Here is an 18,658-nt window from a genome sequence, read left to right as displayed (position 1 = left end):
TGCAAATGGAATTTGGTGGGTTTCAAGACGTAATTATTACACATTTTTTAACATACAATTAAACATTGTATATTCACCATGGGCGTGCGTACGGGTAATATTATCGGTCATAATACCCGTTTGCGCGCCAATGGTGAATATTAAATTCTTAATTGTATGTCCAAACATGTGCAATACCTACGTCTTAAAACCCAACAAATTTGATTTGCATATTTCAACTGGTTTTAAAGCAATAAATAAATCGTCCGTTTGTAAAAAAAATTGAACATCCCGTATCTCGGAAACTTAGCGTTTGCGGACATGTGATTATAAAGCAAATTGTCATTATTTTCTCTTGTAAAATTACCCCTTAAGTTTGTCGTACTTATTTAGAAACACCCTGTACTGATGACGAACATGGCCAGTTGTTAAAGTACCTAACTTTTTTATTATCCAACATAAGCGAATGAATCGAAAGACAAAATGTTAAGAAAACCTGAGGATATAGTTGGGTTTTAATTTCAGTATTTTATAAATGTTAGAATAATCCACAGGGTGATGCGAACTTTGAGAAAAAAACACAGTTTGATTCGTACACCCGGTATACAATGACAGTTTGACTGTCTAGCAACAATATTATTACAGCTATATTGTTAATGAATAAGGCTATACCGTGGTAAAAAATCGCTTAAATCGGACAACAGGTTTAGGAAATTCGAAACATCAAAAATGACCAAATTTTTAGTGGATCGATTTTTTTGCACCGTAGTGTATATTATATACTTACTTTGAACGACTTTTATTGTATTCTGATATCCACCAGCGGCGTGTTTTCCTTTTCTTGTTACTAGATCGCATAATATTATCATTGCTAAATAACACCACAGCTGCAGCTGCAGCAACGATACGTTCTCTTTCACTTGGCATTTTTAAATAAAGTTAAATAGTTCAATCTCAATCAAAAACACTCACTACTGTCACGGACCTACACAGACTGCCGCGGACCATGGGAAGACCCCTGTCTGCGGTGCGTTAGAATCCGCGGTGGTCGGCTGTTCGTGATGATCCGTAGAATCGCAGACCATGGGAAGACCTCTGTCTGCGGTGCGTGGTGGTCCGTGCTCGTCGGCCGTGCGTGATGATCCGTAAAATCGCAGACCAGTGGGAAGCCGCTATTAGATTCCCCCTAGTCTACTTTATTCATCGTCCGTTTGCCTTGCAAATTTTAGAAGGCATGAATTTAGGTTGTCAGCATAATCTTGGTTTCAACGATAGAAGTTTTAAATTTTCGGATCAAAAACTTCTCATTGTCATATCTTTTTTTATTTGTTATACCGGGTGTCCACTTATATTTTCCCCCATTTTAACTGCCTATAACTTCTAAACGACTTAAGATAGAAATATGCGGTTTTCGCTGAAATGTTTTATTTTAGTAAAGTTTTGTTTGAATGGACTGAATTTTGTTATATAGCTTTTAAATACAAAATAGCGGATTTTTTAAAACAAACGTTGTTGACTTTTTTATTAAAACATCCAGTATATTTTTTTTTCTAAATTGAAAAAACGGTCATTTACCTATCCAGCGATATAAAGTTTTTTAAAATCAGTTGTCAAATGACTGAGCAATTAATTTTTAAAATGGGAGACGCAATGTGAAAATTACATAACATAATATCAATTTGCTTTGATATGTTATTTAGTTATGTGATATACACGTTGCACCTCTCATTTTAAAAATGAATTACTCAGTCATTTGACAACCGATTTTAAAATACTTTATATCGCTGGATAGGTGAATGACCGTTCTTCCAATTTACTGAAAAATATAATGGGTGTTCTATTAAAAAAAAGTCAACAAAGTTTTTTTCAAAAATCCGCCATTTTTTTCGTAATTGAAAGCGATATAAAAACCTAATCCATTCAGACAAAACTTTGACTAAAGTATAACATTTCAGTGAAAACCGCACATTTCTATCTTAAGCCGTTTAGAAGTTATAGGCAGTTAAAATAGTGGAAAATATAAGTGGACACCCGGTATATTATTTGTAATAAGAGTTTAAAATATCTGCTTATATTTTTAGAGGGCAGAGGATCTAATAGTAAACACTTTAAATGGACCAGTACGTGGACGAATGGAATATTCCATGAGAAAAACTGGAGTTCCATTTTACGCATTTCAGCAAATACCGTATGGAAAAGCTCCGGTTGGCGATTTAAGATTCAAGGTAAGATTTTGTTTATGGACTAATAAAGGTTGATTCGCATTTTAAGGAACGTCAACGCCCTGTCACGGACCGGCAACGTCCCGTCAAATTATTCTGTAGTGTATTCAACGAACTGTCAAGACTGATAGTGGAGTCAATGAAGGTTTTCACCTCCGATTTCGTTGAACCTCCATCGATTTTCATGAAAATTGGTAAGTATGTAGAGGATACCTCAAGAAACAAAGGTGACATGGTGCAAACTTGCGCTTTTACCCTGGGGGGGGGTGCCACCCCTTCTCGGGGGTGGAAATAGAGGGACAAATTATAAGTAAAATTTGTTATATAAAGTTATTTCAATAAATCAATAGTTTTTGAGTTATTAAAGATCAAAAGTTTTGATTTTTCCTGAAAAAAATCCATGTTTTAAAGCAGTTTTTCATAAATACCTCAAAAACCATAAGTTTCTTCAAAAAAGTTGTTATTACCAAAATCGAAGATAATATAAAAATAAATAAGCTCCTTATTCGAAAAATCCTTTATTACATATACAAAGTGAGTTATATGCAATAGAATGTATATTTTTTTCCGCGAGTACTCAAATCTTAGTATTCAAGCTTAAATAACAGGAAAACGATGCACTTTGGTAAATATAGATATTAGACATTTTAATAAAGTACTTAAAGGTAACTATCAAAAAGCTATATAAGAAGTTGATAGCATCAAAATTAAGCAAGTTATGATGGAAATAAGAGAACCCTTTCAGATTTTTTAGGGAAGAATGAAAAATGAAACATACGTCATTTCCACAAAAATTAAAATTTATAGTAACCCATTTAAAACTTTATTTATTTTAACATGAGTAATAACTTCAACAATTTTGACCGGTTTATAATGCATATTTTTGAAAAAAAAATACGATTAAAAAAATTAGAACTTTTCAAATTTTCGTGAATTTCATTTTCTTTTGATAATAACTCCAAAAATACTCGATATAATTAAAAAATGGTAGAGGACAAAATTTTAGTTTTAACTTTATTTAAGCTTTTTCTTTTTTTAATATTTTTTTACGACAAAAAATAACCGAGATAGAAACATTTAAAACCTAAATTTTACTGCGAGAACCATGTAACCGGGGCCATTTCACCTTGTATTTAAAAAAAAAATAAAGGATTTAGAAAATTATTTTTACTACAGTGTTATAGAACTTTTACTTAGCTTTGTAATGGTTTTTGGATAAATCTCATATTTCAAAATTTAACGGAGTTATTTTAAAAAAACCAATAACATTTTCTTTGAAAAAATTTTATAGCGGAGATTTTGTATGTATACAGGTTGTGGGAAGTCCAATTAGTCGTTTGTTGTAGGAGATACGAAAAAAGTTTATTTAGGTGAGATTGGGGCATAGATAATATCAGAATTTAAATACATTTCCAAATATACAGGGCCACCCATATTGACAGGGTGAAACAAAATTATCTTTTGTTTAATGGAACACCCTGTATATTTTTACATTTTTGGATTCTCCTCTATGTTTTATTTCTTAAAATATCAGGTTTTGTCATGTTATACGAAGTAGTTTAAAAGATAATTACGTTTTTATTTTCAAATTTCATAGCAATATTCACCCCCTGTATAATTGTAGTGATTTGACATCAGAAAATCAATTTATGTTCAAGTGATTTCTAATATAATCTATTATTGTTAAAAATTATTAATCTAGCAAAACGTTTAATTTTAGCTAATACAGGGTTGGTCGAAACTGAATGAGTGTTTTCTCAAAGTTTGAGAGAATGTTTTCTCAAACGGAGCAGCCTGTAATGTCTGTAATGAGCATTGTAATGAAATGCTATTGTATGGCACTTTATTATTTCCCACCCTGCCAGTGAGAACTGAATTTATTTTTGAAATCCCTAACTTTATGTCTTTAATTATTTTAAATATTGTAAACGATTAAAAAACAATCAAATTAAATTGAAATGAATAACCAGTGTATATCTTCCACATTTACTTCATATTTAACCTAGCCTGTACCATAACATTGCACAGATTATTATCCCTGTATAGCAACGATATACCATGAATGTGAATTCATACTTGAGAAATGTCCTATATCCAGTCTCACATAAAAAAAGGGATTCCTCAAACATAATATATATGCATACAAAATCAGCCAAAGTGATTTGCGATATCTAATTAAAGGCCCTCCCAAGTTGGTTTTGTTGAATATAGCATGGAATCACGACGATACTTTAGTGATAAGCGTATTTTTCGTAGTAGCTATAGTATGTTGTTTTATATTATGTATTACCTATATTAAATTAGTTTTAGTATGTTTCGTTGATCTAAAAAAATGTAAAACAAACAAAAATTCTGTTTTTCTTGTAGTTGTTTTTTCGTATAGATATTGTTTTATATTGTAGTAAATTGAATTTAGTTTTAGTATGTTCCGTTTGTTTGTAGAATTATATTTAATTAGATTTGCTTTAATTACTAAAATAAATAAATTTTCAATTATATTTTATGTATTTGTGGAAAAGGAAACCTAGCATTAGCGGCCACATTTCTATAACGGCCAATTGTTTTCTATTTTTAGTGGCCGTTATTGTCAGGTTTTACTGTACCAATAATATTTTATTAAATTATGAAATATTATTTAAATAAAAAATTTATAAACTTGATAAAAGAAAGTTTGCTTAGAATTTTCTCCTCTATCTAATTATGGGGTTATTTTTAATAAAATAGTGTTCACCCATGAGAAGGGGTAACATCCACCCCCAGGATAAAAGCGCAAGTTGGTACCACATCATTTTTGTTTCTTGAGGTATCCTCTAACTAATTACCAATTTTCATGAAAATTGATGGAGGTTCAATGAAATCAGGGGTGAAAACCTTCAGTGACTGCCTTTTTGGAAATATAAAAGATTAATTTTTTTCGTGATTGTCGATTTGCTAATTTTCTGATTTTTGGTTGCTATAAGGTTTAAAAAATTAATAAAAATTATAAATCATGCACATAAATGTAAAAAAATATTTATTTTACTTAATTAAACGAGATTGCTTGAGCCAGAATGCTGAAATCTGCATTTTTATCATTAAAAAAAAAGGTGGATTTCACCCCTAAAATGCAGAAAGCGCAACTTGGTGCCATATCACTTTTGTTTTTTGAAGTATCCTCTAACTAATCAACAATTTTCATGAAAATCGATGAAGGTTCAAAGAAATCGTGGGTGAAAACATTCAGTGACTACACTTTCAGAAATATAGAAGAATAAGGTTTTCGTGATTTTCGACTTGTTAATTTTCGAATTTTTGGTTGCTATAAGGTTTGAAAAATTAAAAAAAAATGTAATTCATGCACATAAATATAAAAAAAATATTTATTTTTCTTAATTAAACGAGATTACTTGCGCCAAAAGCGCAAGTTGATGCTATATATCTTTTATTGCTTGAGGTATCCTCTAACTACTTACCGATTTTCATGAAAATCGATGAAGGTTCAACAAAATAGAAAGTGAAAACTTACAGTGACTGCACTTTCAGAAATCTAAAAAATAATTTTTAAAAAAGGGGTGTATTTCACCCCTCAAATGCAAAAAGCGCAAGTTGGCACTATGTCACCTTTGTTCCTTGAGGTATCCTTTAACCACTCACCAATTTTTATGAAAATCGATGGAGGTTTAACGAAATATGAGGTAATAACTCATATCCACCTTCATTGACTCCACTATGATGGAATGGCCCCGTCCCATTCAAACAGTGAAGCGAGATTGCGGCCAACATACAAGAGAGAGGTCCTAGAGAGAGACAGATAATGCCGGGGAAAATTTTCTACAACTACCACCAGAGTTGCCAGATGTGATTTTATAAATCCCCCACTTAGAAACAGAAATTCCCTCAAATTGAACCTCAAATCCCCCAAATTTAAATGTTTGTCGCATTTTAATAAATTATTAGTCAAAAATGTAGAGAACAGTAAAGCAAAATTATACCACTTATCAACAGAGAGCCCTGGAAATAATGCATAGGTCCTATCGTCTTCGGTTATATGAGAGTATAATATACAGTTCTATGTATATTCGCAAATTTAATTTACCACGACTTCTTAAAATTTTCCATAATTGCCCCTCAAAAAAATCCCCCCAGCATTTCTGCTTAGAAAAATTCCCCTAGACGCTTTCAAATTACTGAAAAATTGTGGGAAGATACACCAATCTGGCAACCCTGACTACCACTATCAATTTTTTTATTTACGAAAGATGGCGATTATTTTCCATCCTTTAGATGGGCGAATGGACCCTAAGGACCGCAGTCATACAAACCCAAGGAAAAAAATACCAGGTTTTTTGTAGAAGGTATATTTTAAAATACCCTAAATATACATAATGTTCTTGAACACCTAAGTGGAGCATAGAGCTTCAGTGAAAGCGCGCCATCGTGTTCTATTTTGCGCTAGGGCTTTCACCTCATTCCAAGACTTTTCTTGACTTCTTGTTGTAGCACGTTTAATTTTATGAAACAGCCCCACGAATGGAAGCCATTTTAATGTAACGCGACTAATTGGATAAACATGACGATATACTAAGATTGGACAAAATTCGTGCTACAAAAATTTATTAAGTACCTCGGTTGCTCAAGTCATCAAGAGATTTTAGTAAGTGGATTCTTTAATAGATGTTATGATATACTCTTATTAGCTTAGAAAAATTAGAAATATAGAAAAATCGGAATATGGATGTGAAATAAAAAATAAAGAGAAAAAATAAAATATTGGGCGCCACTGGTTACCTAAGGAACCAGAATTTATACAAAAAAAACAAATATTAAAAGAAAAATGTTATTAAATCAAAATAAAACAGAAAATAGTCAAATAAAAAAATATACATAATATACAGAATATTATAACGTAACTTACCTTATTTATTCAGAATTCTATACTCAGTCAATTTTTAATGTTCTTACGATTCAAGAGAGAAGGGAAGAAAATAAATTATATGTTGAAAATCAAACATTATTTATTAAAAACAAAAAAAATTAATCTCTGATCTCTCTGTTATAACTAGAGACCAGATTACCAATTAATCAAAGATGAAACGAACAGTTTTACAAATATAAAAATTATACCTTAACAATTAGTGTCCTGGCTTCTTCCTCGTAGCTTGATTCGAAAGTCCAAGGCGCTATTGCACTCGCGAAACACTTTACTGTCGTTAATTACAACAAACAGTACATTGTTTATAAACAAACATTATTATAGAAAAATTCAGCTTTCACTTGAAGATAAATAGTTTAAAAGTTCGTTAAACTGGATCAAATTTTACTTTTACTCGAAAAAATTATTTAGTTAGACTCAAACATGAATCATTTAGTTAGACTCGAACATGATTATTGAAAGTTCATTAACTTTGACCAAAATAAAGTATGTGAGCATACTACATGTTTTAACTGCACTGTTAAACATAGTAATGAGAAAATTGAAACTCTTCTCTCCTACTTCTGGTTCTGACTGCTTAAATGAAATTAGTGGATACCAAAATTGGTATAAAATGATAACGACGATTTGCTTAGAAACAGCGGGAAAATCGCCGGAGTTCACGATACACCATCACATTCGCCGGGCTGGAATTAACCTAGCCGGCTGGGAAACTGGAAAACTACATTCCTTTACACTCAATTGAACTCTACTCCATGACGATGGCCCTAAGGGAACCAAAACTCAACTTAACTCGATGATGGCCCTGGGAGAACTCATCACTCAACTTCACTTGATGGTGACTTCTACGGAACTGATCTTTGGGACCGCTCACTCGATCCTTCTCAAGTTGGTTTCCTTCTCCCAAAAAAAGTGACTTCCTACTTAGACCAATAGGAATCACACCAGATATTTCTCTACCAATCAAATGGTCAGAAAATCCCCCAAGACATCCCTCGAACGCCATGATAGTTCTACTCCCAACCAACCACAATTACTTAAACTTCACAATAACAAAATCCCTTGAGTTTACACGAAATGCCTGACTCATACTATACAGTTAGTTTTGAGAACCAATATTACTAAAGACATCGGCTTATTTTAGGTTGAGCCTTCCGGTCCCGATACAAACATTCAATATTACAGTTAGTCCTCAGAAACAATATCTCAGAGTTTTACTAAAAGCAATCGACTAATCCTTCCTGTTCTAATACAATCCTCAATAAATTTGTGTCTAAGAAAGGCATAAACCTAAGACTCTAGTCTACAAATGCCATAAAAACCTTTATACTCTGAGTCTTTACTTAACGTGGAATCTCTTTGAAAAATATTCCGTTTACAATTGTGTAGGATATAAACAATTTGGGGCACCTTTGTACACCAATTTTCAAAGAATTGTACGAACAACGAAACAAAGCATCCCAAACCCGTGAGAAGTGGATAACGCCATACTCTGCATTATGCGGAAGATCGATATACAGGGTGTAGCGAAAGTGTACAACTGTAAACTGGGTCAAAATTTCAAATATTTAAACGGTGGGACTTTGAGCGTGTTTCATTGTCTTGTCCATGATAGATCTTCTCCAAGTTTGTGCTGGGCGACCTCTTTTTCTTTTTCCTTGGGGATTCCACTCTAGGGCAGTTTTTGCAATACTGGAACTATCTTTTCGGAGTGTGTGACCTATCCACCCCCACTTTCTGGATTTTATTTCATTTTCTACCCTCTTTTGTTGGGTCAGGTGTAGCAGATCTTCGTTTCTGATGGTGTTTGGCCAGAAAATACGGACAATTCTTCGTAGACATTTGTTAACAAAGACCTGTAATTTGTCTGTAAGGGATTTTGTCACTTTCCAGGTTTCACATACATAGAGTAGAACAGATATAACAGAATAGCAACTCTTGACCCAGGTGACTGTGATTATGCCAAAACCAATATCGATGAGCCTCTTAAGGAAAATGCTATGGTCAACTCGATCAAAAGCTTTAGAAAAGTCTGTATACACTGTATCAATTTGTTTAAAGTCTTCCATAGCATTTATTAATCTATTCTGATATAAAACTAAATTGGTAATAGTAGATCGACCCGAAAAAAACCCATGCTGATTCTTATTTATTAAATTTCGACATAACCAACTTAACTGACCACAAACCAAGCTGTCAAAAAGTTTGGGAATAGATGACTGTATGCAAACACTTCTATAGTTCTTAACATTGCTTTTATCTCCGTTCTTGTAAATAGGCATAATATAACTATTTTTCCAGTAATCAGGAAAAACAGATGTTGTTAGGGACAAATTATATAAAACATGCAATGGTTTTGTAAGAGTACAGATACACCTTTTAAGTAGAATATTGGGTATTCCATCAGGACCTAATGTGGTTTTACTAGGTAAACGCAAAATTTTATTATAAATTTCTTGTATAGAAATGTCTGCAAAGTCGATATTTTGTGAACAATTCACAGGTAAAACTAAACTATCCACAGAACTATTTTGGTCTCCAGGAGTGTAGACTGTCTGAAAGTATTCTTTAAAAAGGTTCACAATGTCTTGGCCATTTTCTGCCAACTCTTCATTATACTGCATTGAGTGAGGTAGTGAGTGATTAGACTTTAGGTCGCGCACATACTTCCAAAAGTACCTAGGATTAGTTTTGAACTCATTATTTACATGAGATATATACTGAGACCAACATACTTCTCTGACCCGTTTGCATTCTGTACGTAGTTGACAAAATCTTAGGTAATCTGAATGTAATTGTGATTTACTGTAAGTTTTATGCATTTTTCTCTTTTGAGATGTTATGTATCGCAATTCTGGTGAAAACCATTTAGGAAAACTGCTAGATATATATTTTTTCAAAGGTACAAAAAGAGCAATTCCCATACCCAAGATTTCATAAAAATTGTTAACTGAATCATTAATATTATTTGAGAAACATTGTTCCCACCGTACACTTGCTAAAAAATTATTAAGACCAAAATAGTTTGCATTCTTAAAATCATAGTAAAAATCATGTACATATAAGGTACTAGAGTCTTGATTGTTAGAAAATAGGTTTAAAGTACATTCGTAACTAAAATGGTGCAAACTATCAGCAAAAATAAAATCCTTAGATTTACTAAGTTGTACATTTTTGTCATTTGTAAACAACAGATCCAAATATATATTCCTACTATTGGGTATTTCATTTAATTGATACAGTTGCAAAAAACCAAATTGTTGAGCAAGTCCTACTGCATTCGATGTACCAGGACACTCTACTCGAACTCCATAATCGTCATTAAACCACCTAGCATCTGGTAAGTTATAGTCACCAAATAAATATATTTTATTCAATGGAAACCTTTGCAAAATATTTTCAACTGCTTCACAATGTTTATTGTAATATATTTCAGGCATCTTAGGTGGAATATACAGACCTCCAATTATGAATTTTATACTTTTAAAATTACAAGAAATAAATAATTGCTCCACAGTTACCTGTTCTATATGGATTCTAGCAGAAGATATAGTTTTACGTACATAAACAAGAATGCCACCACCTCGTGATTTTTGACTAGTTAAACTTGATCTATCATTACGGTATATATTGTAATTTTGACATTCCAATTCACTATCCAAATAGTCACAGCACAGGTTGCTCTCAACTAATACTAAAATATCATAGGAGGAACTATTCACAGCCACTTTTAGAGCATCTAACTTAGTACGAAGTCCTCCCACATTTTGGTAGTAAACTATCAATGGGGTATTGATTAGTTTTCCTGATTTCTATGATTAATTCTTTTAGCTATAACCTTTGGTATCCCGTTTATATATTTAATCTGAAGATCAGGTTCACCATTGCTTATTCTGCGTTGCCATTCCTCCTTAGCTGACTTAAAAGCATTTTGTTGTAGCTTTGTTGAGTCATATGATATTTTAAATGATTCTAGACGTCTTTTGGAACGAAAAATGTGCTTGACAGTTTCAGAATTATTGCAAATTATCTTGATTGGTCTAGGTTTGTTGTTTCTTCCTTTCTGACCTACTCTGAGTACCTTAACAATATCTGGTACCTTGGTTTGATGCCCTACTTTCTCAAAAATCTGATGCACAATCTGAGTATCATGTCTAATCTTATCCTGAAAATCAATAGCAGAAGACTCGGGAACATCATATACCATAAGGTTGTTTGCCCTAATGGAGCGTTCATGGGCTTCACTTAAAATCAACTCGATGTTCGATGATACTGGAGAAGATTTGAGTTCCTGCAGTTCCCTTTTAAGACTGTTAACTTCATCTTGTAACTCACTCATTTTTCTTACTACCATTGGAGCCGATTTGAAGGCATCTCGGCACTCCAAGCATAGAAACATTAAAGTTCTTTTTTGAAGCACTACAGCCCTCATTTCAGATGCTGACATTCCAGAACATTCCTCTGTCAGATGAAAAGTCGTCCTACAGCAATCACAATATATATGCTTGTCTTGGGATGTTATCTCCAAGTTGCATTGTTTACAATCTGCAGGCATGGTTAACCTCACTTTTCTGCTTTATGATTTTTTCCACTTAAACTGCTTAAAAACTAAGAATCCAATGTAACAACAACAAAATTTATCGCTGATCAACTACTAGACATCAACTCAGGTATTTAAAAACCTCTAATTTAATGTTTTTTTGAAAAACTGTTCAAGAAAAAATAAACAAAACAACTCGCAAACATAACCTTCAAGGTCAATCCTGGAATATGGCCAGAATATGGCTGGTGGCCAGAATATATTCTGGCCACCAGCAGAAGGTTAAGGTTGGATCCTTTCTGTCAAACTCTATTGCAGTTACATCGGTCGTTCCTCAGGGTGGGCACTGCTCACCGATTTTCTTTGATCTGTTTGTGAATTCTATTTTCGACTGCATTGAAAACAGTGATGCTTTAGCTTTTGCTGACGATTTTAAAATATCAAAGATAATTTCTAGTCCTTTAGACCAACACCTTCTGCAGGAAGACCTGGATAGATTGACACATTGGTGTACAGTAAACAAACTCAACCTAAATGTCTCAAAATGCTGTTACATTAGTTTTTTCAAAGGTAATAGGAAGATCAATACTTCATATAAAATAAATAATGAAGATCTGAAATATGTTTCAAAAGTTAAAGATTTAGGAGTGATTTTTGACGAGAGTTTGAGTTTTGTTGAACACATTAATTACATAACAGTTCAGTCTTCAAAAATGTTAGGATTTATTTTGAGACACTGTAGTAATTTTTCAGTTGACACTGTAAGAGGAGTTTATTGTTCTTTGGTGCGATCTAAACTTGAATATGGCTCTATAGTATGGTCTCCATACCATGCAGTTCATAATATGACTGTTGAAAAAATTTAACACAAATTTTTGAGGTTCTGTGCATTTAAATTAGGTCAAACTATTGTAGATCACGATTATGCATTAATAGAAAACAGTTTAAAACTTAATACACTGGAAAATAGACGTAATCAAGTAGGATTAGTATTTTTGTATAATTTAATAAATGGAAATTTAGATTGCTGTGATCTGTTACAGTGTATTAATGTTGATATACAAACTAGAAATCGAAGAGGTGATTTTATAACATTTTATATTCCTTTCCATCGAACAAGTTATGGCCAAAATTCACCTATAGATCGTTACTGTAAACTTATAAATGACAAACACATTGAAATTTTTGATATATCTCTGAATATGTTTAAAAATAATTTAAATAGAGTATTTATTTAATTTTTTTTTGTTAGTTCTAAGGTTACAAGTACCTACCTATTCTTATTCTAATATTTGTTATCTAATTATAATTATTAAATGTTAATCTAATTATAATGTTAAAGTATTATTAGTACATATTTAGCTCGTAAACTTATTATTGTTACATAATTGTATAACTTTTAATGGGGTAATCCCGTCAATAAATAAATAAAAATAAGAATTTGACTGGAATATTCGGATCTTTGTTCTTGTAGTATATTCTCCAGACCTCCAAACAGGGTTAAACATGCTGAATGCTTGTTGAGCTTTTCGTATCCTCATACGAATATCGTTTTCTGTACCTCCGCTTTGTGTTATGACACTTCCAAGGTACGTGAAGTTTTCCACATTTTCAATCAGCATGTTGTCGATATTAAATAGCGTGTTGTTCCTTCCGTTTATTCTCATGGATTTGGTTTTACTAATATTGATTTTTAAACCTATTTTATTGGCCTCAGTGGATAGTGTTTCCAACTGGTCGGCCACATCCTGGAACCTTTGTTCTAACAGGCAGATATCGTCAGCGTATTCCAGATCACTTAGGTGTGTGGTTAACGTCCATTGTATCCCTTTTGTGTCAAAGTCTAGTTTGGAGATAACATAGTCTAGAGCTATGTTAAACAGAAACGGAGAAAGCACACATCCCTGTCTGACTCCAGTAAGTACGTCAAATTCGTCACTGTTGATCCCATTGTGTGTCACGCTGCACGTCGCCTCAGTGTACAGTGACTTTATAATCGAAATTATTTTATGAGGAATGTTTCTTAGCTCTAAAATTTTCCATATAGCAGCATGAGATAGGCTGTCAAAGGCACTTTCGAAATCAACAAAAACCATGTATAGAGGTGTGTTCCATTCAACCGATTCTTCCATTATTACCCTTACAGTATTAATGTGATCTATGCAGGAAGATTCTGGTATAAAACCTGCTTGATTTGCTCCAAATTCAACCTTGTTTGTTAATCTGTTATGTATGATGGTCGTAAAAATTTTATTTATGACGGTAAGCAAGGTTATTCCTCTCCAATTTTTGCACAGTCTGAGGTTGCCCTTTTTTTGGAAGCTTAATTATGTTACCTTTTTTCCAGCCCACTGGAATGCGGTTTGTTTCCCACACCTTTCGGACTATGGGGAGCAAAAGTTCAGCGGTTAGATGCGGGTCAGTTTTGAGTAGTTCTGCAGCAATGTTATCGGTTCCCGGGGACCTGTTATTTCTCAGAGATTTGATAGCTGTTATTATCTCCGTTTTGGGAGGGGACTCGCAAGATATATGCAAGTCTATATTCTGCGGGTGTTCAACAATTTCATCTGCGTTATCCCTGGGCGTGCCTAGCATCTCCTAAAAGTGCTCTTTCCATCTCTCTACTTGGTCGTCCGTTGTAGTAAGTAATTCACCTGTCTTGGATCTTACAATGTTCGAACAATTGGGCCCATTTTTTGTTAATCGTCTAGTAATTTGGTACATCTCTCTAGTCCTGTTGTGTTGTGCCTAAAATACCCTAAATAAGGGTCACAATAATACAAAACGTTTTTGGATTAAGAAATCCATCATTAGTGTTCTAAAAGCCCTAAAATTAAGTATAACCTAATTAATTGAGAGAAAGGTTAAAAAATTGACAGAGGTTTTAAAAAAGAAGAGGCCATACTTACAAAAATTGCATGCCTGAGCCACCAAAATGTATTGGTTAAAAACCCTTTAAATGTAAACGATTATGTTGTTTTACATATGTATATAACATTCAAGTGATGTTAACGATTTGCCTGGATGTTACCCAGGGTAACACAGGACTCTTCCCACGTGGTTGGAATTTTTTTTTTGAGAAAAAATGTGCGTTGTCTCCTCCTCCCTGGACCCCTTCTGCTGTCTTTTTTGCCTTTAATGATTAGCTGAAGTACATACTCTATATTTATTGTGCCTCATAACGTGATCCAAGTATTCCAACTTTCTTTCCTTTATAGTAATTATTAAAGCTCGGATTATAGGCAAAATGCTTTTTTTGCCTATTTTGCCTATTATAATTGTTTTTTGCACTTTTTGCCTTTTTTCGTAAATTCCGCCTATTTGTGCCTTTTTTAAAATTTCATGGTACTACCCATGATATTTTTCTATTACTAAACCATTCTATAATAAAATTTTGGGTCAATAATAAAATATCAATGGTTTGTTTATATAACAGATTTCTAGGAAAATGTACCTGATCGAGACTTGAGGGTTAACTATTCGGAAATCCCTAAGCTTTATTAGTTTATTATCAGTTGTACAGTCGGTTACTCTATCAGAGTTTAGTCACAAATTGCTATATCCTAGTTTAGTTTTGTTGCGTATACCGAAAAGCAAAGAACACGTTTTAAAACGTTTTAGACATTTGTGTGAAAAGATGACATCTAAATTAAGGCTATGGATCGCACCTTATTCGGAACTTTCTCTAGAAAGAGATGGAGCATTTTGTAAACCATGCGGCAAATCGGTAAGTTTTATTTTTTCTCGTCCCACAACATAACTAAATTCTAAAGCGGTTTTAGAATTCTAATTATTTTTTTTTTAAATTCTCAGATTTCAAGTAGAAAAAAGTACTTTATTGACCAGCATTGTGGAACCCCACTTCATAAACTTAATTTGGAAAAGTTAAATTCCTCTAAGTTAGCCCAAATATCTCTGCGGGATAGTTTACGCAGTTCAAAAAAAAAGGAGGAAGACGCATTTAAATTTGATTTATGCCAGATGATGATTGCATCCAACATTCCTCTATATAAAGTTAATAACCCTAGTTTTAAATGCTTTTTCGAAAAATATCTTAATAAATCCTTACCGGACCAGAGTAGGAGAGTAGGTAGTACCTACATTGAGAAAACATACTGTGGAAAAATGTTATGTGGAATGTATTTCAAAAATTAAGCGGGAGTTAGAGGGCAATTTTTTGTATAATATCGTGGATGAAACGACAGATGTATGCGGCAGGTATGTATATAGCTAATTTAATGATTGGAATTTTGAACGAAAACTTTGCGAGAAAACCTTATTTAGTTGCCGTTAAAGAATTGGAAAAAACAAACAATTTAACAATAAGTCGATTTATACAAGATAGCTTAACAAACCACTTTTTACCCAACCCTATACCAGTGAATTAAATAGTTTTAATGCTTTCAGATGCTGCGGCATATATGTTAAAAGCTGCTGTTACTTTAAAGATTTTTTATCCTAATTTAATTCATTGCACTTATGTAGCCCACGCACGGGGTAAATAGAATTGCTGAAGAAATAAGAAATCTGTTTCCGTTGGTAAATAATTTTATAAAATTTATGAAAAAAGTTTTTGTAAAGGCTCCGTTGAGGGTGCAAATATATAAAGAAAGACTTCCCGGTGTCCCTTTGCCACCTAAACCAGTAATTATAAAATGGGGAACCTGGCTCGAAGCAGTTTTTTTTTTACTTTGAACACTGCAATGAAATAGAATTAGTTATGTCAGAATTTGATGATGATATTTCCGAAGCCAGTCGAGAAGCAAAAAAATATTAAAAAATCCCAAATTGAAACAGGAACTCGCTTGTATCAATGACAATTATAAATTAATAGTTACCACAATTACCTTATTAGAAAAACAAGAGATAAATCTATGTGAGTCAGTAAAATTAATAGATAATTTAAAGACGAAAATTAAATCGGCACCTGGAAGTAACGGTCAATTAATTTAAAAAAAAATGAAATATGTTTTCGACAAGAATGAAGGTTTTTCGTTTTTATCTAATGTTGCTAAAGTTTTGAATGGGACATTTTCCGAGGAATTACAAATTATGCCAGATTTATTATCCGCTCTGAAAAATGCTCCAATTACATCTGTCGATGTCGAACGTTCGTTTTCAATGTACAAATTAATTTTAAGTGATCGAAGACATAGTTTTAAGACCGAAAATATTGAAAAGCATTTAGTTGTTTCTATTAATGATAAAATTTTAAGTGGTTACAATGTTTAATTATTAATTAACAGTTATTTAGTTACTAGTTTATTTATACTAATGTTATGATTATGATGTGTAAATACACCTGCCTTAAGTTAATATTACTTTAATTCACTTTGTACAATAAATAATAAGTTATATTCCATTATTGCCTATATTTTGCCTAAATGTTAATATTCCTGCCTTTTTTAATAAAAATATTTGCCTATATAGTCGCCTTTTTCTTCAATTTTTGTTGCCTATAAATCCGAGCTTTAGTTATTATTTTTACCTCTGTCCCTTTACCTATCCGGCGTAGTAACTCCTAGTTGGTCACGTGCTCGGTCCAGGATATACGTAATATACGTCGGTAAGCCCACATTTCGAAGGCCTCTACTTTTTCATTAATGTTGCGGTCATTGTCCACGCCTCCATTCCATATAAAAAAAAACAGGAATACATAACATTTTAGAAGTCGGATTTTGAGAGGTAGGGTGAGGCTGTTAGAGGTGAAAATTTGCTTCATGTTAGTATACGACGCTCTTGATTTTTCTATTCATATACGTATTTCCTTCGCTTGATCCCAACTTGAACTTGAACTTGAACTTGAAGGACTCTACACTTTGATTATAAAAATATGATACGCCCCCTAATAGTAGGCAACCAATTATTATTCAGCTGCGTACTAGTGGTGAACTACATTTGTTTTTGTAAATTTTAATTTTAATCGAGAGACACATTTATAATAATCACACATAAATAATCGACAGATTTATATGTAGTTTTTATTATCTAGGAACCACAACCTGCTGACTCGTGGACTGATGTGTTAGATGCAACAAAGAACACTAAGCTTTGCTATCAGGTATCGAATGGCTTCAGCATTCCGAATGTGGAGTCTCTTGAAACGGAAGATTGTTTGTTCCTTAATATCTATACACCTCAAGTAAGTATAGACTACTGTATTAATTATTAACAATGTTAGTAATTTATAGATGATCTTAGAAAATTTCGTTCAATACCAAATAAAAGGACTACTTAATTAAAAAATTAGTTCCTTTAATTTCCGATAACCTTCTTTATTATTATTATTATATCCTAGCCATTTAAATGCTGATGATGCCTAAAGACTTCATAACGTTACTACTCTCAGGTGCGCACGGCTTCAGGCGTCATATGCAGATATGCACAACATTCGCTTCCTTGTCGAACTCCTAAATTTATTGGATGCAACTCTGTGTATTCATTTCCATGTTTTATTTGGACGTGCCTATCTGTGATTTTAGAAGTTGAAAGTGGGGATGGGACAATAGCTTCCTTAGTTTAAATTGCAATCCTTCATGCCACACCTTATCAAAAGCCTGAACTATATCGAAGAAAGCTGCTGAACAATATTTTTAACTATTTATGGCCTTATTGAGTTGATTTACCACTCAAAGAACTTGCTTCATTCTCCCGTGTTTATTTCGGAACAAAAATTAGTGATCTGGAATTATCTTTTTTTCGTCTATTATGGTTTTTAGTCGTTTAACATATATAACATCTCAATAACCTTGGAAAGAATTGGCAGTAGATTTATCAGTCTGTAGAAAAACAATTATTCTGTTTTCTTCCTGGGCTTGGATGTCATAACGATCTGGGCAACTTTTCAGATGATAGGGAAATAATTTTTAGTCATAGTATATAGTAAAATACGTAAGTAATAAGTCTCTAGAATCAGAATCAGAAAAATTTAATCAGAATTTTTCCGGGCACCAAATAGAAACCGTTTTTTTATATTAATTTCTTCCATAATTATTTATATATCTT

General features: G+C 32.8%; 1 protein-coding gene across 3 annotated transcripts in view; it reads left to right on the top strand.

Annotated features, from left to right (window-relative positions):
- Positions 1-18,658, top strand: part of LOC114334564 (venom carboxylesterase-6) — a 675,899-nt gene that overhangs the window by 318,319 nt on the left and 338,922 nt on the right. For 2 of the 3 annotated variants that reach the window (XM_050643823.1, XM_050643824.1), the window contains exons 2-3: positions 2,061-2,204; positions 17,646-17,795. The exons of the other annotated variant lie outside the window; for it this stretch is intronic. In XM_050643823.1, the coding sequence (XP_050499780.1) occupies positions 2,061-2,204; positions 17,646-17,795 (294 nt within the window). The remainder of the gene's footprint in view (positions 1-2,060; positions 2,205-17,645; positions 17,796-18,658) is intronic. 3 annotated transcript variants of the gene reach the window in all.

This window comes from Diabrotica virgifera, chromosome 2 (genome assembly GCF_917563875.1).
Source record: "Diabrotica virgifera virgifera chromosome 2, PGI_DIABVI_V3a".
NCBI classification, from domain to species: Eukaryota; Metazoa; Arthropoda; class Insecta; order Coleoptera; family Chrysomelidae; genus Diabrotica; species Diabrotica virgifera.
The sequence above is the reverse complement of the archived record's forward strand: the minus strand, read 5'-3'. Positions and strand labels throughout refer to the sequence as shown.